The sequence below is a fragment of the Pimephales promelas genome, chromosome 2 (assembly GCF_988280905.1).
Source record: "Pimephales promelas chromosome 2, fPimPro1.hap1.1, whole genome shotgun sequence".
NCBI classification, from domain to species: Eukaryota; Metazoa; Chordata; class Actinopteri; order Cypriniformes; family Leuciscidae; genus Pimephales; species Pimephales promelas.
The window spans coordinates 5,654,930-5,677,606 of record NC_142770.1 but is presented as its reverse complement, the minus strand read 5'-3'; the positions used below and the strand labels follow the sequence as shown (position 1 = coordinate 5,677,606).

Sequence of the window (22,677 nt, the reverse complement as noted above, 5' to 3'; positions counted from 1 at the left end):
TAGTTGTAGTGGCACAGTATATATTTTCTTTTTTTTATTCTAAATATTTCCCAAAATACAACAAAAAGGCATCATAATTTTCAATTACAGCCTATAGCAGAGTTTGTAGAACACCCTTTTTTGGCTACAACTCAAATCAATTCAAGTGATTCAATGGCTTTGCAATAAGTGCTGTAACTTGACATTCATATTACTTACGAATCCTCAATGATTTCAATAAAACTTAATTTTACATTAAAAGAAAAAATACTTATGTTGGCAGTGGCACACATAACTGAAAACATTCAACATCCGTATCAGTGTTCACCAAAACTATCCTTATTTAAATAGAATAGAGTGACAGTAAAATATACTTCTAGAGCAAAAATGAGGCACACAGTTTCCAGAACTCTATGGAAAATAAACAAGACTAAGACTATATTGTAAGTGCATATTATTACCAAAAAAACAGGCTCATCCTGCACATGAAAAAAGCATCCATCACATTTCGCACTAAGGAAAACAATCGTTTTAACAAAAAGTAAATCTGCAGTCGATGCCATTTGACCTAAACATCCACCAAAAACCTTTAAAGCAGCCGTGAACACTCCCACCAGCCAACATGATTATATATATGTACTGAAAACAGGTAAATGATATGCATTTGTAACCTAAAATCAACATGTAGTGCAAACCGTTCCAGCAAATGAACAACACACAAGCATGTCCCTCGGTTTATGCCAAAGTAGTCGTCGGCGACTCATTATCCGCAGCTCGTGTATATTGTCAGAGGCTCTGAACTACAATGGATCCTGTACGCCATTCCCTTCATCTGAAACACGACACACAAACAACGCAAGTATTTACAAAAATCAATGAATCTCTCTCTCTCTTTGTAAATATTGTTTCAACAATCACAAATGTCAGTGTATATATTATATAGTACGAAATCTTACTCTTGTACAAGTTTAGATCATCCTCATTGTTAGTATCTGATGAAGTTAATAGGAGGAACCTTGTTGTCTTTGTTTGCGATACCAAATCCCGACCACCAACACGAATAAAGCAGCAACCCCCACACATATGCCCACTATAACACCTGTGGGCATACCCGTTTCTGTGATGGACAAAGGGAGACGGTCAGTTCAATAATAAATCATCTCACGTTTATGTGAACCTTCAGTCGGTTATAAACATGACTAGCACAAACAATTATTCCACTGAGACACCTGATCTACTCACCACTGACAGTGACGCGGTACTTCCTGTATTTAGCTGCTTTGTTTTGACCGGTCACCTTCAGTTTATAGAGTCCAGCGTCTGTGGATTTGGTGTTTGTGATGGTCAGATATCCGGTTTGATTCAGATCCAGTCTGCCTCTGAATCGGTCATCGGTTTCATCATATGAAGGGGTTTTAGTGGTCTTTTTGTTGATTTGAGCTATGGAAGTCTCTTCATCTTCAAACATCCACATGATCACATCATAAATCTCGATATCGGCAATATCATGCTTTAAAATGGCAGACTCGCCCTCCGTTACTGGCACTTTCTTAGGGATCGCATCTGAAATACATAGACAAAACGCACAAAAATAACAGATTGCATTCAGACAATAATTCTATGATCTTTTTTTTTTAAATACATAAAATCTCACTAAGTTAAATATATCGATATCATAATTCTTCCGTTAAATTGTACATACATATTTCCAGTTCGCCACTATATACTAAATATATTCTTAAACATAGACAGTGATTTCCATATTTCAATTTAAGCTGTTCATTTTCTTTATCTGATTCGTTACATTTACCCAATAAGAAGGAACATTATCCAGAATTGTTTAAAGTATTAAAAGAGTACTCTATTGCTCTTATCTTTAATTCTCAATTAAGATAACATTGCTAAAATTTCCTTAATGTCGTAAACTTAAAGGGATAGTTCACTCAAACATGAAAATTTTCATAATTTTACTTGCCAAAAACTAAAATTTTCATAATTTTACTAGAAGTTGTTCTAAAACTGTATGAATGAGTCTCTTCTGTTAAACACAAAATAAGATATTTTAAAGAATGTCAGTATCCAAACAATTGATGGACCCCATTGACTTCCACAGTTTTTTTGTTGTTTTTTTTTTAGAAACTTATAAAGGTTTGGAACAACATGAGGATGAGTAAATTACTCCAGAATTTGCATTTTTGGGTGAACCTTTAATCACAATCAACCATTGATTTCTTACCAAGGACGGTGACAATGTAACTCTTGTGTATTGTGTGGGTGATATTGACGATCTTCACTTCATAACGCCCGGAGAGTTTGACTCTGGTGTTTTTGATGGTTAGATCTCCAGTCTGATCATCTAGATGTAGTTTGTCTTTGAATAGCGCATCATCAGTGTCGTATAATAAGGCGTTATTGGCCTTGATTGTTGCAATGACGTGAGGTCCAAACTTCCACTCCAACTCATCATCTCTCTGTATTTTGGTAACACAAGTTTCTAGTTTGACAGAATCTCCCTCCGCCAATTCAATTGTCTTCGGTGGATCTGCCTCAGCACCAAACACACCTGGAGAACAATCAGAAACATATAAAACACCTAAATAACAGATACAGCGGAGATAGTACCTTTTAGATTATTTCAACAGTCTACTACATGTAGTCTACAATTCTGGACTAAAAACGTGCTTTACTGGTCCAAAATCCCTAAATATACACTGGCAGGCTTTCTAAAAAAAAAATATAAATAGACAAACTTGTGAATAAATACAAAATATGGTGGTTAAAGCATTTTAATTTAATGCAGACTACATACAGGGTCTGAACTCTGTTAAATTATTGTTGTTTGATAGGCTACATAGTTTTATTTTAAATAGCCCACTGAAACCATACATTACATATTATCTGTTATAATGGAAACAAACTGCAGTCAGACTACTTTAAAATGAGCAAATACAGACCATTTAAGGAAATCTTAGTAGAATATGTAAGGCTGGATGCGAATAAAACAAAAACTGTCACTCGATATAAACAGTTTTAAATGAAATCTCGCGAGATAGAGGGCGAGCAGAATGCGGAAACTGGTGTGCGATTGTGTGGCTACGATATTAAAATTGAAACTGGATCATACAGTAGCGCTTTGTAATGTATAGAGACGATGATATTTTTCTCCTGATACATCAACTGAAAAGGGATTTACGTTATTTGTTGTTTTTGTTTATTAATTTAGACGCCTTAGCATAGCAATAATGGATTATTTTTCAAAAATAAAATGTTGTTAGAAACCTATAACGTTACGCGTATGGAAACCATTGAGAACCAACGAGGTGGATAATGCTTTATATAGAACCTACGTTGTGACGGATAGTCACCAAAATACGGGTAAGAAAAATATTTTCATATACTCCGAAGCCGTTTTATATCTGTGTTCATCACCACGGATGAAATGCCATAGGTTTACAGAGACCTGTCATAGCACAAAAATGGTGGATGATACGAATTCACTGATAAAAGTTTTGGTAAATAATCAACGGCCGGGGGTGACATAAGCCGGATTAACTTGACCAAAATAACAATTTAAACTGATATGTTGAAAAATTTGACAGGTAGAGACATTGTTTTTCTCCTTACGTTGATATTTTTACTCCCAGAGTGGACTTGACGCCCTTTGGGCGGTTAATGTTTTTCCCATAGAACTCAATTCTTCCACGAGGGGGCGCTTTACGGTTCAGACAAACGATTTCTCCATTGAGTAGCATACAAATCTCTGGAGGGTTTTGACTACATGTGTACAATGAAATAATTACTCTAATACATTAGTAACACGAAAAGGTACTTAAAAATAAAATAAAATCCCCGCCCCTGCAATTTCCATACAATTACTGTTTTTAAAATCCGTTTCTTGTAAATCTCAAATAGCTGTGATTAGTTCATTCCGATCACCGCTGAGAAAAGTAACATGTACCACGTGACAACGTCATCAATGAGCTTCGGCACGACTTATCACACTGAGAAAAACCAAAGGTCAACATAATTATGTTATAAACGTAGAACTAGTAGAAAAACAAGGCAAAAAACAGAGCGAAAAGAGCAAACAATAAGAAAGAAAACAGAGGGGTTCACGAACTGTTCACACATGACATTTCAAGGGGATTGTACATTGTGTAAATCATTTCTAAGCACTTACAAGCTTGCACACGTTTTTCATTTTCCCTCATGTAAAATTGATAAGAATTTCCAGGGTCCTGCTGACATGCTGTAGTCTAAAACTATTTTACACAATGCTTTTCTTTTTCTTGTATTACATTAAATGAATTTAAATGAAAAATTCAATTATTTCAATCTCCTGACTCATATGGGGGAACTGCGTGCACAACCACCATATAATTATAAGTAATGATTCATGTCGAAAAAAAATGTGGTTTAAATGACTTTAAATAGAGTTTAGCATGTCAAACTTGCCCCTTTGAAACAGATGGACTACCTTATGCTGCATCCAAAGCATGTATGCTTGTAATTTAATGCCATGTCAGGTTTTTTCATGATGGAAAAAAAGCTTAATCCAGATAAATAACTAAAACTTTAACTTTTTAGAGTGTAATAATACTAAAACTTTTTTGGGTGACCTGTCCCTTTAAGTGATTAGCCGTTTTCACACAAAAGCAGCGTGTTGAGAGACCTCTCCTCCGCTGACTTCCATTCAAGACAGAAGGGCCTCTTTTCTCCCAGTTATCAGTTACAACTTTTTATGTAAACGCCAAAGGCTCTTGCTGGGGGAAGGGCTCTTTCTAGAGAAACTCTTTCATAATGGCTGCGCCTTGACATGTCAAGATTTCGGTTAGTATTGGGAACAACTTTTTTTATAGTTCCACAAAAGACAGGCCAATTGGAAATTCAACATAATTTTACATAATGCACTCACTAACCAGACGTTGTTGAAAATAGACAATTGACATATTAACTTAAAAATAAAAAATTAAATAAAATGATCGTATTGATGGTCAAAATCTGCTGCCTTTGATGTCCCGCTATTGAGAATGAGAATGCAGCGTTACGCGCATCACTCTGCATTGCATTGTGGGAAGGACTCGCCATCTTGGAAAGATACGCTATCCGTTGGCTACTTTAAAAAAAAGTGACTTTTTAAAACATTTCGCATTACAGATAACAAATTCACTACACTATTTACTATAACAAATTAAACAACTGTAGTTGAATAACAGAGTATTAATTTTCTTCGTTTGTGTTAAATAAAAGTCAAACTGTTCTGAAATGTGTTGCTTTTGAAATCATTCTTTGCTCACTGTTGTCAGTTAATTGACAAGCAGTTTCTCTAAATAAAGCTGGCTGGCATTGCTATTTAGTCTCTCCCGATTTAGAACCCCTTTAATCCTCTGGGGACCAAGAGCTATTTGGTGTCCTTGAAATGTTCTGACATGCCCTGACATCTGTGTTTTTTTCAGCTGCTTAATGGCACAGGTGAAAATACACTATATTTAGTAGAAACAGGGCAACCGTTTCAGGGCAAGCGTCTCCTACCATCATGGTCAGACCAAGGGTAATCCATCAACCGGAAGTTGAAGCCTCGCGGGAGCTGCCATCTTGTAGCAGAACTTGACTTGCGTTAGCATTACCATTGACTCCCATTCATTTTGGCGTCGAATAACTTTACATCTGAGGCGTTTGAAGACCCCATTTGTCCTTTATTTATTTCTAAAGAAACACGACAATGTATAAAATGCTCCATTACCTTGTAGCTTATGTTATGGCACCGTAGAAGCAGTTTTTGTGAAAGTAGGCCAACGATTGCGTCATATCCACGCGACTCTCTGTCGCACAGTAGAGAGATTACTGTATGGACAGGAGGAGAAGCTTGTGGGCAGTCGGGGAAACGTGGAGGCAAAATGACTAAATAATTAATCAGAATACCTAGCAAAATTGTCTCCTTCTCCTAGCTCATGGACAGTTCCTACTCACACTCTTCGCCTCTGCATGTTTCAGAAGGGAATGATTCAGATTTCTCATGCCACAGTCAGAATACAGACGGGTTGCTCTCGTCACATCTACGTCGTCAAGCTCTGTTTGAGTCTGCGCGTCAGGGACGGAAGTGCTAAAAAAAAAAATTGCCAAAACTGGGCTTCAATCGTCTCAATGGAGATCGCTCTGTCCATTTCTTATACGGTCTATGGCTCAGACCCCGCCCAGACCAGCATGTGACTCCTCACTCTCAATAAGAGAAATCATATAGCCTTTTCCAGTGCAGAGTAAAGGCCAGTTCACATGAAGAATGATAACTATAACCATGACTACATTAGCGTCCACACCACTGGACGATATCCTTCTGTTATTATAAGTGCATGCTGTTGTTTTATAGTCTGTCGCTTTAAATACTCTAGCTCTTTTATGCCGGATGGATTTGATTGGTGATGGTTGACAGTTGACGGGAGCCATTGACTTCCATAGTATTTTTTAGGGATGCTTCGATCGATCGGCCGGAGATCGGTATCGGCTGATAATAACATTTTATGACTCGATCGGTACTCACTAACTTGGCCGATCTTACAAACTGATCGCGATTTGATGACGTCAACACGTGAGAGGAAGTATGATGCGTGGGGACTTAAATTATTTGGCGCGCAGTCATGTCTTCACCGGTGTGAAACTATTACGATGTTTCGAAAAAAAGAAAGAAAAAAAAAATCGCTATTTGCTGTGTATTTTCCAAAGAAATCTCACGTGGAGGAGCATTGTCCAAAATATTTAATACATCGAACCTGATTTGTCACTTAAGAATGAGCCACCGCGAAACGTATGGCGAATATGAAAAACTGGCAACTGCAAAAAAGGCAACGGTAACTAGTAATCTGACTCTCACTCAGCTTTATTTTGTCCTGCTCAGACTTGTATTGGATGATGTTAAAATTACATCAGACTTCTCTATTTTAGGAGACTAAATGTTCATTTTGTCCTCCACAGTATTGGACAATGTTTAAATAAACCTTATGGGCTGCATTAAACTGTTCCATTTTGTTTATTTGTCTTATATTAAGTCAATTAAGCATCGGAATCGGTATCGGCCGATCACCATGACAAGAAATCGGTACTCGTATCGGCTGCAAAAATCCTGATCGGAGCATCCCTAGTATTTTTGTTTCCATACTATTGAAGTCAATGCTACCATCAACTGTCTGGTTAACAATATTCATCAAAATATATATTTAAAAAAAATGTCTCAGTGAAACATTTGCTCAAAGATTTAAAAATAATATTTTACAATTTTGTTTTAAAAAAAATAATAATAAATCTGTGTGAATATTGTATCTTGATAGAGTTGGATTTGTTTGATAATTAAAACCCAAAACATACTAAATATATGCAGTAGTATACTTAATGGCAGTGTTTCTGTTTAAAAAAATATTTTGATCTTTAAAAAAAGAAAATTGGTAAGTTATACTAATGAATTTGGGTGACAACATGTTTATCCAAATGGACATAAAATGCTTTCAATGAATATATTTTATCATCTTAAGCGTTCTCTGTGAATCAAACCTATGAACTTGCCTAGTTTTAATAAACTATACATTGATCAGTTGATTTAAGAAGTACGCGCTGCATCCCATTGATAAATAAAATGAAAGTTGATTACATGCCGAAAAAAGCGGTAGAGGTAAAACCACAACAGAACATCTTAATATCCACCACTTATTAGTATGCAAACTAACGACGTGCACTGCTGTTTGTCAATTTCTTTGCATTAGAAACAATTCCTGGAGCAACCTATTCTTCCATTTTTAACCAAAACAAGTACTATTTTATAAGGGGTGGGGACGAAAATCAGCCATAGCAAATAATAAAAAGAATTCTAAATATGTCCCCACCATAAAAGACACGAGTGCGAAACGCGTTGTTGCATTTAGAAACGCTACGCAAATTCATAACGCAACGCAAGAACGCCCTTTCAGAGTAGCTATAACTTATTTACGCTAACTAATTCCATGGCGGAGCAAGAGTTTGAAAATACTAGTTTAATCAAATTTTATTCTATATATTAATTCGATATGTTTATAGAAACTCACCTGAATATCAACACATCCGGTTTGATGTCAGAAATGTACCTCTATCGCCCCCTTGAGTACTGAAGTCTGTTTGAACAACGCAAATATTCTCGCGAAAATTCCATCACACCAGTTGTCATGATGATGTCAATGCCGCTACATCTTCATTGCGAGCACATTAATTTAAAGGCATTTCATGTTGATTTTTACAAAAACGCTTTCTGTTAAAGATCTAAAATCTATACATGTCATAGAAGATAATGATAAAAATGATCAATATTAGGCCTAACGTTAGTCTACTTTAGATATTATTTTGAAACCAAATTACAAATGTACAAAATGTATATTTAGTAGTAACAAAGAACGTTTATTGTTATTTTAATAAATAATCATAGCAACAGTATATGCTATTACTAATAATTCCACTGCTTGCCTTTATATCATGAATTAGAACTAACGCAAGGCTTATTGATATAGGCCTAATATTATTTTCATATGCGGTTGATTCAGTTTTAAAGCTGGCTTGACAACAGTAGCCTACGACATTTCTAAACACGTGAAAAACTGGATCGTGCAGCTGACTGGCAACATGGGCCTAAAAATACCCTGACGCATTTCCCCATCATATGTAGACAGCGTTTAAAAAGCTATTAACAAATTATGATTACGATACCAGAGAAAAATAAGGACACGTATGCTGAAGAACAACAGATAACGCAAAAAAAGACATACGACTATCTTCTGAAACCATTTTTTGGCCACTATCCAAAAAAAATGGTATCAACCACAGCTTAAATATAACAATATTTACAATACAAACGGCATCGGATATGGAATTGTAAGGCCCTATTTGCATCTCTGGAAGTCTGATTTTTATAACGTTATTGCGGTGTATATAAAAAAATATAATCCTACACAAAATACTTGAATAGACATTCGAGAAACATACATTTACTTTAGCCTACCTGAATAGCATAACCGCATAAAATGTAATTCTCAAAGACCGACGTGATTTGGACATTGATCTCCAAAAGGCTGATAATAATTATCGCAAGGCCTGAACTTGAAACCAAATATGGTGTCTGAGGCTTCATGATTGTCAATATAGCGCAAATAAAATAACACACGCCATTTTCCACTCTTGCATCCTAATAAACACGAAAGCTGAGTACGTTAAGAACCACGGGAACGGGTATAAAAGCAAAGAACGCATTATTTATTTCCGGTAATATTAATCAAAATCGAAAGTGTTATAGCTACAAAAAATAAAATTGACTACTTACCCTCCACGGATAATAAGACAAGAAACATAAAATACGCTTTCCCCATTTTGATTGAAGAATTTCTGGAGTTTAAAAACGGTGAAGGTCGTAATAAATATCCATATAAATCCGTCGTGCTGTCGTTTCTCAACCGCACCCAGCCAGATTTCTAACGACAATTACAAAAAACGGCTAAAGAATGACGAGACACTTTTATATTGACTGCGATTTACAAACGATATTCCTTAAGATATATACGATATGGCAATGGTTTACGGTCGGTGCGTAAAGGCTACAAATACAAGACAGCGCACAACTCGAAATGGCTGAATCTTCCGTCTGGCAGGTAATGTCACGCGAGACGACACAGACTCATAACGCCACCTACCGCACAAAAAAAACATACATGCGCAAAGAAATCCCCCCCAAAAATATGTAAATTACACCTGTGCCGTCTGGACGTGAGTGGACATCAATCTCAATTTTGTGAAAAATACTGTGAGGAAATCTTGAGTTTAATTGTAATGATTCAAAAGAAATGCACATGCAATTAAAAATAAAATTGAGTTTAGATAGAGCTATTCCAGATGGGCCTTTACTTGTCAAAATGTTTTTTTAGCACTTGACTTGGATAGTATATTTTAGCATTACTTAGCACTGTATTTGTCCCTATATATCATGACTTTCTTTTGAGCAAATAGAATCATATTGGCTTTTGTGAAAAGTTACTAGCCTACTTAATATATTTGTACATTTTTTTTATTATTATTTCATTTTTGCAAATAAACAGATGTCCTACATAACATTTGATAAAGTGTGGTGTGCCTCAAGGCTCAGTCTTAGGTCCATTGCTACTCTCCATTTACATGTTCCCTTCAATTGATATTATTTGGATATTATTACATATTTTCTCCTTCACAGCTGGTTTATTACACTAAGCACATTATAGACTAGATATTGATTAATTTAAATCTGATCAATAAAAATAAATAGTGTTAATTAAGCAGTGTTTGGTCTGATAGGACCTAATGTCCCCATCATGGCTTTCATATCTGGCAGATATATTGCCATGCTATGGATTCTCTTTCTGATACTGAATATAAAAGTTAGTTTATGTATTCATTACTTAGTAATTCATATTGTCTGATTTTCATACAGTCTTAATAAAAAATGCAGCCCATTCTAAATTCTGCAAGCAAAGGTTTGATCATGTCAACTCGTCTACTGTGGCTATCAAATTAAATGTATATTACATGTAATCATTTTAAACTATTTAAAAAGAAACTGTTCTTTCAACAAATGTGTTGTAGGGAAATCTTGACCATTTTTTCCTCTTTTCTACAGTCATGATCATCAGAGTTCCAGCAGCATCTGACATGGGATGAGTGGAGATTGGAAATAAGTTTGAAATGGAAAAAGAGAGACATTAAACAACAGATATGCTTGTACATCTATAATGCAAATAGAACATGTAAGGGTTTTGATTTAGAATGTGTCATGCATGTTTCTAAAAAATATTTTCACCTGTAAAAATGATCAATAATTTTATTGATATTAATTAAGATTAAGGAAGAATATGCAGAGTCCAAGACTTTAAAATATGTCACTGAGGAATATTAGAACATGTGTAAATCCAAAACAAATGTCAATACATTTTGTCTGTGTTAATATTATTTGTGGCCATGTATAGACGGCTTCTTTTGATTCCTTCAAAATCTCTAAATTAACTCTCTAGACTTTATTTTGAGTTTGCTGTTTGTCAGTGATGTTGTATGTGTTTTCTGTTGTGGTGCTAATGGAAAATAAAATATATATTTTTGAAATCCTGCAAAGCATTTTAATTTATTCTATAGTATTCTGATGTTTTCTCATACAATATGATCCAAATGAAATGGTTGCATGATTGAATCTGAACTTTTAAACAATAATCATATAAGTGGATAATTAAAATAATTTTCCTATTTATTTTGGGGTGAAAAAGGTGCAAGTATAAGAATTGTAATAACGCTGCCCTATATCTAAAAAGAAAAGAAAGGAAAAAAAAAACAGGTAATTTAAACATAAAACTAATCCAGCATTACTAAAAAAGATTGCATCTATGCTGAGCAAGACAGCCGGATAACAGGTTAATACATTCATAAAACATTCTCATGACATTTTTAAAAATTTAATGAATTTGCTGGATGAAAATACAAGTATATATGTTCAAATAAGACTTGTTTGATGTAATGTGATAATGAATTTCACATGGCATGTAAAATTGCAAAACAACAACAAAAAAAAACTATAAACTATTCTTTCTTGGTATAAAAATACAAAAAATTTGGTAACACTTGATTTTAATGTGACCTAGTTACGTGTATTAGTAATAATAACTAAAAATTAGGCATTACATAAAAAATTCTTAAAGGGATACTCCACTTTTTTGGAAATAGGCTCATTTTACAACTCCCTCAGAGATAAACAGTTGAGTTTTACCGTTTTCGAATCCATTCAGACGATTTTCTGATATCAGAACATCGTCTGAACGCATTTGAAAATGGTGAAACTCAACTGTTTAACTCTGGGGGAGTGGTAAAATGAGCCTATTTCCAAAAAAAAGTGGAGTACCCCTTTAAATGCATAATTACACTGCAACAGGGACACGTTAAAATAAAGCATGACCAAAAACCTACATTAAAAGTAAAAGAAAATGTTTAAAATAACAGATACAGCTGTTCTTTAGAAGCAAAACAGTATGTAGCAAAAACAACCACCAGATGGCAGTATGATCAGTTGTGAAACACACTGTCTAATTATAAGAGCATTGGTTTTCATTTTGTGGATGATTGACAGCATGCATAGAGTTTGAGATGCCTGGAATATTCCTGAGAAAAGTAAAATACATCTCAACATCATCGCCCCCTAGTGGCTTGATGCGACATCATCATATTCACCTTCATGCGACTGAGGTGCTGTTTGCTCTCTCCTCTTTTGATAATATCTTCTAGATCTGATATCATAAACCACCACAGCGACAGTAGCAACGCCCACCAGAGCAGAGACAGCCAATCGGATGATAGTTTCAGTAAAACCACAACAGTGGCCCGAGCCTGAGGAAAGAGACGTGCACACACACACAAAAAAGAAACCACTGAAAAAAAGTTCAAGATCAACATGCTTGATGTAGGTCTAATATCACAGCTTATGTACCTGGACATGGCTGACAGAGTGTGTTGATGTCCAGATGTGTGGTCTGTTTGCTGACAGGATTGTTGATCACACAGCTGTAATTGTTTTTATCCTGATATTCCACATCCAGAGGTAGAGAGAGACTGATGCTGACACTGATGTTGGTCAATACACTCATTCCTTTATACCAGGAGAGAGTCACATCACTCACATTCAACACTGATGATGAACACACCAGTGAACAATTTGATGACGATGATTCAGAAGAACATTGTGGAGAGTATCTGCTGATGACAGGAATTGGCAGAGGAACTGGAAAACATGAGAGAAACCTTACAAAGAACTGAGTTTACAATGTATGTAGTCATGTTACATGAACTATCTCGATGTTCACAGACTCTGTTGTTATATTTGTCTGCTGCTTATATTCAGAGTCTGTAGTTGGGAGTTAGCATTGACATGACATCTTGTTCTCACTTCTCGATAAACTGAAATAACACCTTAGTAGTTACTGTTGTGAGGGAAGCTGTAGGGCCGAGTGCCCTTTTATTTGAATACTGTTTTTGATCATGTTTTTTTTTGTATAGCAAGGGAGTTGAGGGAAGTTTGTGTTTATTTCTTTTTGTTAAACCAGTTTCTTAGGTTAGTTGGGACTCCTCCCAAAATTAGTTAGTGGGCTGTTTAGGTTGTTATTTTAGGCCATGCTCTCCCCTGAGCCATTGCTTTCTAGTAACGTATATAAAATATATAGAACATTGGTTACTATATCAACTAGGCAGCTGGATTCACACATTTTTAAAACGAATTTTTAGTAGCATCAGAGTTGCACACTAAATGAGCTAATATTACCACAGTTGTACCTGGACATGGCTGACAGAGTTGAGTGATGTCCAGATGTGTGGTCTGGTTGATAATGGTATTGTTGATCACACAGCTGTAAGTGTTGTTATCCTGATATTCCACATCCAGAGGTAGAGAGAGACTGATGCTGAGATCAGACACACTGAAGTTGGACAATACACTCATTCCTTTATACCAGGAGAGAGTCACATGACTCACATTCACAGCTGAACACACCAGTGAACATCTGGACACTGATGATTCTGATGATGATGAGGAACATTGTGAAAAGTCTCTGGTGATGCCAGGAATAGGCAGACGAGCTGTACAATTAAGTTACAATAAGTAAAATAACATTTATAAGTGCTAATAATAAGTGCTAATAATAATAATAAGTGTAATAAGTGCTTTTTTTAATTTTAAAGTGAAATGTGCAGAATTATGACCAATCAACAAAGTCTAACAAATCAATCATAAAATGAACAATTACCACTTCTATACTCACCATAGACAAAAACTGTGAATGTCTTGTATGAGACCGTTTTACTGATGATCTGTAGTTGATAGCGTCCAGCATGATCAGTTGTGGTGTTTGTGATGGTCAGAGATCCAGTTTCATAGTCCAGCTCCAGTCTGCCTCTGAATCTCCCAAGATCCGCATCTTCAAATGTCTTGAAGACTCCATCCTCCTTATTGATTTCAGCAATTAGAGTCTGTGCACGTCCAAACATCCAAAGTAGTTGCACACCTTTTTGCACCATGATGTTCAGAGTAACAGAATCTCCCTCCATCACCTGTTTTATTTCCCCTGTCTCAACACCAAACACACCTGGAAAACAGTGGAACATGAACCGTCACTCAGTTTAGTTTAGATAGTAGATTATTTGGTCTGAACTCATCATTGTAAGCTGGTAAACAATTATAGACTATAAATAGATCATTTTAACATGTTTTTTTTTTTTTTTTTTTTTAATAAAATGGTAGCCAGGCGAACGTTATGACCACGTTGGACCAGGTCGAAAACTGCTAACGTTAACGTTACATCAAAAGATACCGGATTTTTTCGCAAATTTATTAGATTTTTTTCCCCCAAAAGGATTTTCCCAGGATTTATTATAGAATTCTGACTAGCTTATAGCTTAACTATCGAAATTGTACCATACAAAATACAATTTACTTACCAAACAGGTGTCCATAATACAAACAGAACCAAACAAACGTATAAAGCATTTTCTTTGACTGAGACATCACTTCTGCAAAATAACGCAAATTTTCTAAAACTTTGCTGAGGCTCTTGTGAGTTTCAGCACAATCTGCATTTAAACGGAAAACTTGAATTGAAATAACCAACGTCGAAACTCTAACGTTCTCTGCACGCACGCCGCCCGCCGTGTGTGTGTGTGTGCGCGCGCGCGCGCGTAGCCGTGCACGCGCGTGTGATCGCGCTCGATTGACAGTTAACGCTTATGTGTTGACAGCCTTTCATTTATATACATATACATAACATATATATATTCATTTAATTTATGCTGTTGTATATGTATTTATTTATTTATTTATTTATTTATTTAATATAGCCTATAGTAGTACAGAGAGAGATTAAAAAGATGACATATATATATGTATGTATATATATATATATATATATATATATATATATATATATATATATGTATGTATGTATGTATGTATGTATGTGTATATATCACATTTAAGTACAGGCTGACCAAAAGAAGACATGTCAGTGGTTTCTTGTGAATCAGCTTTTATTTTTTTTATTTTTTTTACACTCTATGAGTCAAAACGAAACCTGAGGTGGTCGGATTCTTTTAGATCTGGAAAGAAATGTGGTTTAGGTCTGATAGATGGACACACATCTTGTAGAGTCGCTTCTGTGAACCCCTTCCTGTCCTTTTTGCATGAACCTTACAGACTGATTTCCTTTTACATAACAAATACTATAGTGTTTAATGGGTCAAATGCAAATGATGGGAAAGGTGTTGAAAATAACGTCTAATGAATTATTTAGTAAAGAACAGAAAGTAAGATGTACAGAAAGTAACATGACTGACACGTGATTCAAGATTTTTCGATGAAAACTGCAGAAATGTGTAATCAATGTTGTTAAAATGTTGTACATTTGAATTTGTTCCAGACATGGAAAGACAAAAACAGAGTATGTTCTTCTAGAAGATGTACAGGACGTGGGTCTAGGTGTGATTTCAGAAAAGTGTTCTGCTTCCGCTAGCCTTAACTTGAAACTGGCAGTGCTATGAAAGGTCAAGTTGTTTTATGTTACGTTTTTTAAAAATATATTTCACGTGGACAAACTAGCCTTTATATTCACCATCTTAACAAAACTGCCTTTTCATGGAATACAAATGAGTAAATACATAATCTGGATATATGATCTTGCATCATTTTAAAGATACTGACTTTTACACGCAGTCATGTGGGTCTACAGGGGTCCTATCTGTGATGTCATTTCCTGTTTTTTTGGTTGTCACGTTAGAAAAAAATAGCTTCCTAAATATCGTTTATACCACTGTCTCTTTGGGGCATCAGACCGAAATTATTGCATGCATGAAAGCGCCAGACAGAACATCAGTGTAATATGATGTTTCAGTGTTGCATGTTGCAGGTCAAAGGTCACAGGTTTACAGCCTGTCTGTCCAGATGGTTTCCATCAACATATCAGTGTTTGGTGGGTAACCACACCGCAGGATCCACAATGCACAAAGTCCTGAGGATCACTGTCCTGCAGAGTTTATCTCCAGCGTTCCTCATACAGTAAGAGTTGATTGCCTGGTTCAGGAGTGTTTAAATGGAGTTGAAGATGAACTCTGCTGGACAGTGGCCCGCCAGGAGCAGGACTGGACACCCCTGGTTAAAAGTGACTTTTATATAGATATACTGGAGCTCCACCTAGTGTTTAAGTAGTAATAAAATCTAACTAAACACTAATCAACACATTTGCTGAGTCCCAATTCAAAGGCGAAATACGAAATACTTCCTTTGTTTGCAGTGAAGGATACAACAATGATTGATTATCTGGCTTTCCTGTCCCAGGGCGCCAGAGAAGACCTGGATTTTTTTTTTCTCAGAAAAATTGCCGAATTACATTTTTAAACCTAAGTATAGTTTCAACTTACTCAAATATCTAATGATATGTAGGCCTAAAAATAAAACAAACTCATTTAAAGCAGTTCAGATGTTGACTTTCTAAGATGTGATTATATCATTTATACACTTTATGGAGAAATGGACCATATTTAGACTGTTTGTAAACACTGTTTTGTTTTCAGACAGTTTAATATAACTTCTTCTACGTTTATTAATATAAAAAAGTCCAGTACAAATGGCGCTGTCACTCGTCAACAGCAGCGACACACAGTTGCTAGGCGACAAGAACAAGACCGTCCCATTAAACAACTCTCAGTCCGAAAAACAGTCAAATTAATCTATATTGCTCTCTTGTTCTGCTTTGTTTGTCGTCGTTTATTCAATTATTCAAATATTGTTTCTAATAGATTATAATGCATTAAAAAAGTTAAAAAAAAACAAAAAAAAAACTAAAAGTTTACAACCTATTACACAGTTAACAGACCACGCAATTGAAACATTTTCTATGTTCATTTAAAAATGGAGAATTCACGGGAACATAATCTCCAAGAACAGTAATACAGTCTAAAACAGATTACAATTAATAGTATTACATGAGTTAATTTGTGACTGTCTATATGTACTGATATCAAATGCTGTGTGTATATGCGGATAAATGTGTACATGTGGTAATGTTTATATGAATGTTATATTTATGTATGTTATATTGTGTATTTTAATTGTATATAAGTTTCAGTACTCTTATGGGCCCCAGGAAGACTAGCAACCACATTGTGGAAGCTAATGGGGATCCAAATAAATAAAAAATAAATAAATAAAAATACGATCAATGATCTGTGCTTGTGATGTCCAGTTCAGGACAGGTGTCTCCTGAATTAAATGACACTGGAGCTCCACCTAGAGGCTGAAAGTATTAATTGCATAGAAATAGAGAGAGAACTATAGCCTACAAGTCAGAGCTCTGCATAACTCTTTTTAATCAGGTCCGTTGCCTTTAAACAATACAACTGTTTTTCATTTCCCAATATCTTTAATTCCTCTACTAGCTGTACAGATGTGAATAACTGAGACCACAAAAGCCTTTGACTCACGATCTGGAGCTGCAAGTGTGTCACATGAATTCTGTCAATCACATACAAGCTATATTGAACTATATATTGTTTAAGGATGGATAATAAAAGTGGTCAATAGTTGATGTAAAACTAAATTTTTATTAAAAGTCACCAAAAACATTCACCAAGGGTAATTTCAACAAAGTTTATGAGATCATTCCCATGCATCAAATGTGGTTGTTTAGAAGCCATCAATAAAACTTAATATATCAATAAAAATGATATTCTGTGCAAATACAATCAATAAATGTACAATGGATGAAAAACAATCGGTTAATAAACAGCTGTGTAAGTAGAAAATCTGTCGCGTATTAATGCATTTTTCTATTTTCATGATTATACCAGTAAAATTCAGCAAACATATCTGGAACTAAAGCTTCTGCTCACTTCACACTGTTGGTCTGATACGACTCCAGGAGTCTGACAGTGATGTCTCGCCTCTTCTTCTCTGATCAGCTCTCTTCTTGTAGATCTGATGTCATAAACCAGAACAGCAACAGTAGCCACGCCCACCAGAGCAGAGACGATCAATCGGATCACAGCTTCAGTGAAACCACAACAGTGGTCTGAAAAAAGAAGAAAGACTCTAAATCAAAATTGTGCATTTAGGTTTTTTTAAATACTTTTTGCAAGTATTGTTTAAAATAATAAATATAATATAATTCTAGAGTCTAGTTCTAGCTCTAAACCTGTGATTATGCAAGTATTTTAGCACTAATGTTTTCTAAAACAACACCCACTCACTTGCGCGCGCGCACACACGCACACACACACGCACGCACACACACACACGCACACGCACACGCACACACACACACACACCTGCTTCATGACTCTGTTGCTCTTCTGCAGTCTGTTCCAGAAAAAAAAAAAACAGCAAATGAAAATCTCATTCTTTCTCTATGAATGCATGAGCCGATCGAACGTAAACGTTGAATGCAATGCAAGTCGCTTTAGATTAAAACATCAGTCAAATGCATACATGCATTGATAATAAAAATCTTGCAATATTAATTGGTTTATGTGGTCAATGGTTCAGCACGCATCAGCAGTAACAACACCTATGAATGGGTTTGGTCACAACTGCACGAGTGTTTCCGTTCTGACATAATCATTTTGAACTTTACAGGAACTAATATTGCACTGACTGAAAACATTAAGGGTAATTCCACTGGTGGAGACACACTGTAAAAAATATTGTTGGTTTAACTTAAAAAATTAATTAACCTGGTTGCCTTAAAATTAAGTTGTTTGAACTTGAAAAAGTGAGTCAACACAATGAAGGAGATACAGAAAATGACTTTAGTTTTTGTGGATTGTAGACAACAATCCCCATAATGCATTGCAATGCTCAGCTCCGCAGGCCACTCCCACAACTCCGCCCATCAATGTAGACTAGAGTTGGGCTCCACTCTACGCTACCGCCTGGAAATCACTTCGCACAATGAAATCAGATTACGCGCGCTAATAGCCTATAATATGACGACGTAAGAGCGTCAAGGTGGCGCCCGCGCCATCGGCCAATGGATTGGCGTGATTCTATATGGGCTTCAGACAATCGGTGCACTTACTCTGACGCGTAATTTTACACGTGAAATGCAGCCAAACCTTTGAGCGTTTTGTCTTCGACATCTTCATTAATCCCCTCACTATCAGACGTTCTGGGAGTCTCCCGCATATTGATAACGGCTCCCTGATGCCCGCTAATTAGTTAAAATCTCCCGGAATCTAGAGCGAGCGAGCAAGAGCGCGCATACGAGACAGATCACACTGTGCTCCAAACTGTATAGTCCACGCTTTACGTGAGAGACTTTGCGTGTGCGCGCCTCATGACAGAGAGACTCAGGCACCGAATTTTTCGTTCTTATTTGGTCTGGTTATTACCGTTTACGTCGGAACCGGTTCCCTATTGGCACCGCGTTTCGGTGCCAAACCTTATCCATAATGCATCAGTCTGCGTATTCAGTACCTACATCCATATTTTCAAACAGTTTCTTCTGGTGAAATCAAACGCACTGGCACTGATCTGTGATTGGTCTGTTAGCGCATTAGGCCCAACCCCCTTTGGGCGGGTTTGAAAGGAAAGGAACTACAGTGCTTGTAGTCTTTACAGAAATCCCCCCCTCTTACACTTCCTCCTATGACGTAAAATGATGAAAATGATGATGAATGACGTCATTTTAGGAGGAAGTGAACAAGTAGCGGATTTCTCTTATCTCAGGGGAAGTTTATTGAGTGTTGCACGACCATTCAATGGTATAACTGGATTTCTAACAATGGAAATCTTAATGCAAATGGGTGGAGTGCCCCTTTAACAGAGTAAGAGTGAGAGAAGTACCTGAACTTGGCTGATAGAGATCAGTAATGTTGGCGTCCTGAGTCTGGATGACGGTTGAATTGTTCACAGCACAGCTGGACGACCATAAATTGGAGCTTGTTGATGATCTTTCTGTTGATGAAGTACTTTGAGCAGACTCTGATAATGACAGATGTTACTGTGATATTAGTCTCATCACACACACTCCTGAACTTTATTTATATTAGATCCATATTTTAAACAGAATTAAAGCCAGTAACATAAAGGAATACTAAAAATTTAAAGATATACCAAGAATGGTCATGCTAACACTATTATTCTATACTTACCATAGACTGTGAGATTGAAACTCATGTAGCTGGTGTCTTTGCTGATAACTGTTACTTTATAAAGTCCAGAGTCTGAGGTTCTGGTGTTTGTGATGGTCAGAGATCCGGTTTGATCCAGTTTCAGTCTGTCAGTGAATTTCTCATCAGGACCATCATACGTCAAGCTAGTTTGTGTGAGTCTGCTGACTTCAGCGATTCGAGTGCTTCCGAACGTCCACTGTATGTACAAATATTTCTGTGTTTCAGTGACATTGTTTAGAGTGACAGAATCTCCCTTCATCACCGACACTGACTTCACTGACTCTGTCATGTCTTGAGAAAAAAAAGGGAAAAAAAAGGATTATTGTTGATAATGACCAAACTATCAGTTATCATTATACGCATGTACTCAAAGTGTACTAAGTATACTTGAAATTGCCTCAATTTAGCATCAAAAAGTAAACTAAATACACTTAAAGTTGTACTTTAGGATAATTTTATTTTAACTAAAATACACTTAGTACCCAAAAAAAAAAAAAAAATCAAAAATTGCTCACTTCAAGTTAACTAATCATTAACACACTTGAAGTATATGACTAGTCTTGCTGCAAGTACTTAGCATACTTTTTTTTACACTACAGCAGTTAAAGTGATTTGTATTATGCAGACATTACAGATTCTGTTTTGGAATCCCTTCCACAAAATTTCTCAACTTATATTGATCAAATATATTAAAGAGAGAAGATATCGAGGGTTTTTTATGAGAACCACTATAATGCACATTGTTTAACTTACCAAACAGTCGCCACAAGCTCAAAAAGAACCAAATAAACGCATTAATCATATTCCTTAGCCGTTTGTCTTCAACTCTTATCACGCAGTAAACCTACCTAGTGTTTTTCACATCACATCTTAGTTCACATGAACAAATTGTAGGCGTTCCAACTGCTGGTTGCCAGCGGATGTCTAACGTTAAAAGTATATGCTTTTTTGGGGGGCGGGGGTGTTCGTGATTACGAACTAGGAAATTGTGTGCTCTTTTGATTTTTACTTTGATGGCTTTCAAATGCGTATTGCCTACTTCATATGCCACCTTCTCATTAAGTAGGATGTTATTTCGAGAGAGCAGCGCGTATTCGGTTTAATTACAGCTACATACAAGATGCGGCACACACTATTGCTCTTTCTATGCTTGTTATTAATCTACGATAGGCTGTCTCCTTTTTTACTTCCGGTTTCGATAGACTATTCCCACGCCAAATGTATGGAAATTAATAATGAGCATTTGTGAATACTGTCATAGTGATCCGTGGTCATCGAATTTGAATGCACTGCTACCGAAATTGCCTGCTTCTCTACCAGGGTCAATGAAAAGTGAAATTCACAGATTCTAACTTCCCGGATTAATAACTCGTGAAATAAACTTTGTTACTACACAAATAACAGCTCTTTTTCTAGAGACGAAGGGATCGTCTGTAAAGTGCAAAACCAGAAAAGCATAGGCATATTAACGAATATTCACTGATTAGGGGCTACATTATCCTGCAAGTAGACATGATAGACGGACAAAATAATCGGTCAGGATAACCAGCCCATGTCTGCAGGCTGATTGTAGTGTTTATTTATTTTTCTGGTGAAAGTGTCTCGTCTCAGTCTATAATGCAAAACGATTTTTTTAATTTGCAGATTCATTGCAGCTTGATGTTAAAATATTGACGATATTGCTATTATTTACCAAAAATTGAATTAGTATTCATTATGTAAAACAGTAGCCACTACCCAGATAGCAAACTGACATTGAATCAACGTGGAAATATGACATTGAAACAACGTTGATCTGACATTGTTTTGCTCATCGAATTAACGTTGATCCAACGTCAGACGCGTCATTCTTTCAAAACTACGGAAAATCAACTTGAAATCAACGCGTTGTTTCAACGTTATGAAAGCAAACCAATTTTCGATTTCATTTAGCTTTGAAGAATTACGCGTCTGACGTTGGTTCAACGTTAATTCGATGAGCAAATCAACGTTGTTTCAATGTCATGAGAGACGTCGTTTCCACGTTGATTCAATGTCAGTTTGATGTCTGGGTAGCCAATAGTTTAACGTTACTATAAAAAGACGCTGGCTTGTAAAAGTGAGCTACGACTGTCATGAAACTATATTCATACGACATGCTGAAATATATCCATATGACCCAGATAGCATAAGGCTGTTTGATGTCCTATTTACATCTGGACGACGTATTTTTAAGGTTGTTTGCGCATCTGACAGGAAACGTCCTATAGGCGTTATAGCAGCCTTGTGCTAACTATGTACCTGACATTTCATACACAACCCTGGCAGTCTGCCCAAGATGTGAGAACTCCTTCCTTCTGCAGAGTTCGGGGTATCGCTTGTCAACAAATGCGCCCCTGTATTCCCTAGTAACCATGACAGAAGGTTTTACGACAGTAGTAGAAGACAACACTGTTTCCCAACTGTAGGGGGACCCCGGGAGCAAAATTTCAAAAA

At 36.2% G+C, this 22,677-nt stretch overlaps 2 protein-coding genes and 1 long non-coding RNA gene across 7 annotated transcripts; 1 reads left to right on the top strand and 2 right to left on the bottom strand.

The window, feature by feature from the left end:
* Nucleotides 1-19: 19 nt before the first annotated feature.
* On the bottom strand, nt 20-9,659 carry LOC120475676 (uncharacterized). Its single transcript, XM_039666345.2, has 5 exons — nt 9,311-9,659; nt 2,216-2,542; nt 1,222-1,542; nt 936-1,096; nt 20-811 (listed from the first exon to the last, which is right to left on the bottom strand). The coding sequence occupies exons 1-4, from the start codon at nt 9,354-9,356 to the stop codon at nt 981-983; spliced, it is 810 nt and encodes a 269-aa protein (XP_039522279.1). The 5' UTR covers nt 9,357-9,659; the 3' UTR covers nt 20-811; nt 936-980.
* LOC120475703 (uncharacterized) lies at nt 2,868-11,112 on the top strand. Its single transcript, XR_005621991.2, has 2 exons — nt 2,868-3,354; nt 10,634-11,112. It is a non-coding gene; the product is annotated as an uncharacterized LOC120475703 (long non-coding RNA).
* A 748-nt stretch (nt 11,113-11,860) lies between these two features.
* On the bottom strand, nt 11,861-20,493 carry LOC120475658 (uncharacterized). Of its 5 annotated transcripts, none has more exons than XM_089120938.1 (6): nt 20,182-20,488; nt 19,874-20,011; nt 13,806-14,129; nt 13,321-13,623; nt 12,482-12,772; nt 11,861-12,381 (listed from the first exon to the last, which is right to left on the bottom strand). In XM_089120938.1, exons 1-6 carry the CDS (start codon nt 20,459-20,461, stop codon nt 12,194-12,196), a joined length of 1,524 nt encoding a protein of 507 aa, XP_088977064.1. In that variant the 5' UTR covers nt 20,462-20,488; the 3' UTR covers nt 11,861-12,193. The 5 variants fall into 5 exon arrangements, with proteins under 5 accessions (XP_088977064.1, XP_088977066.1, XP_088977069.1 ...); XM_089120940.1 differs by having other exon boundaries at nt 19,874-19,984; XM_089120943.1 differs by lacking the exons at nt 19,874-20,011; nt 20,182-20,488 and adding an exon at nt 14,482-14,673.
* Nucleotides 20,494-22,677: the final 2,184 nt, after the last annotated feature.

What these genes read in the sequence shown, in the direction of transcription:
- LOC120475658 (XM_089120938.1), bottom strand. Translation starts at nt 20,461, where the DNA reads ATGAAGGGAGATTCTGTCACTCTAAACAATGTCACTGAAACACAGAAA. An exon ending in TCTCTATCAGCCAAGTTCAG is followed by an intron (nt 14,130 to 19,873) that starts GTACTTCTCTCA and finishes ACTGTTTTCCAG; the next exon opens with GTGTGTTTGGTGTTGAGACA. An exon ending in ACTCTGTCAGCCATGTCCAG is followed by an intron (nt 12,773 to 13,320) that starts GTACAACTGTGG and finishes CATGTTTTCCAG; the next exon opens with TTCCTCTGCCAATTCCTGTC.
- LOC120475676 (XM_039666345.2), bottom strand. Translation starts at nt 9,356, where the DNA reads ATGGGGAAAGCGTATTTTATGTTTCTTGTCTTATTATCCGTGGAGG. An exon ending in TGTCTTATTATCCGTGGAGG is followed by an intron (nt 2,543 to 9,310) that starts GTAAGTAGTCAA and finishes ATTGTTCTCCAG; the next exon opens with GTGTGTTTGGTGCTGAGGCA. An exon ending in GTACCGCGTCACTGTCAGTG is followed by an intron (nt 1,097 to 1,221) that starts GTGAGTAGATCA and finishes TGTCCATCACAG; the next exon opens with AAACGGGTATGCCCACAGGT.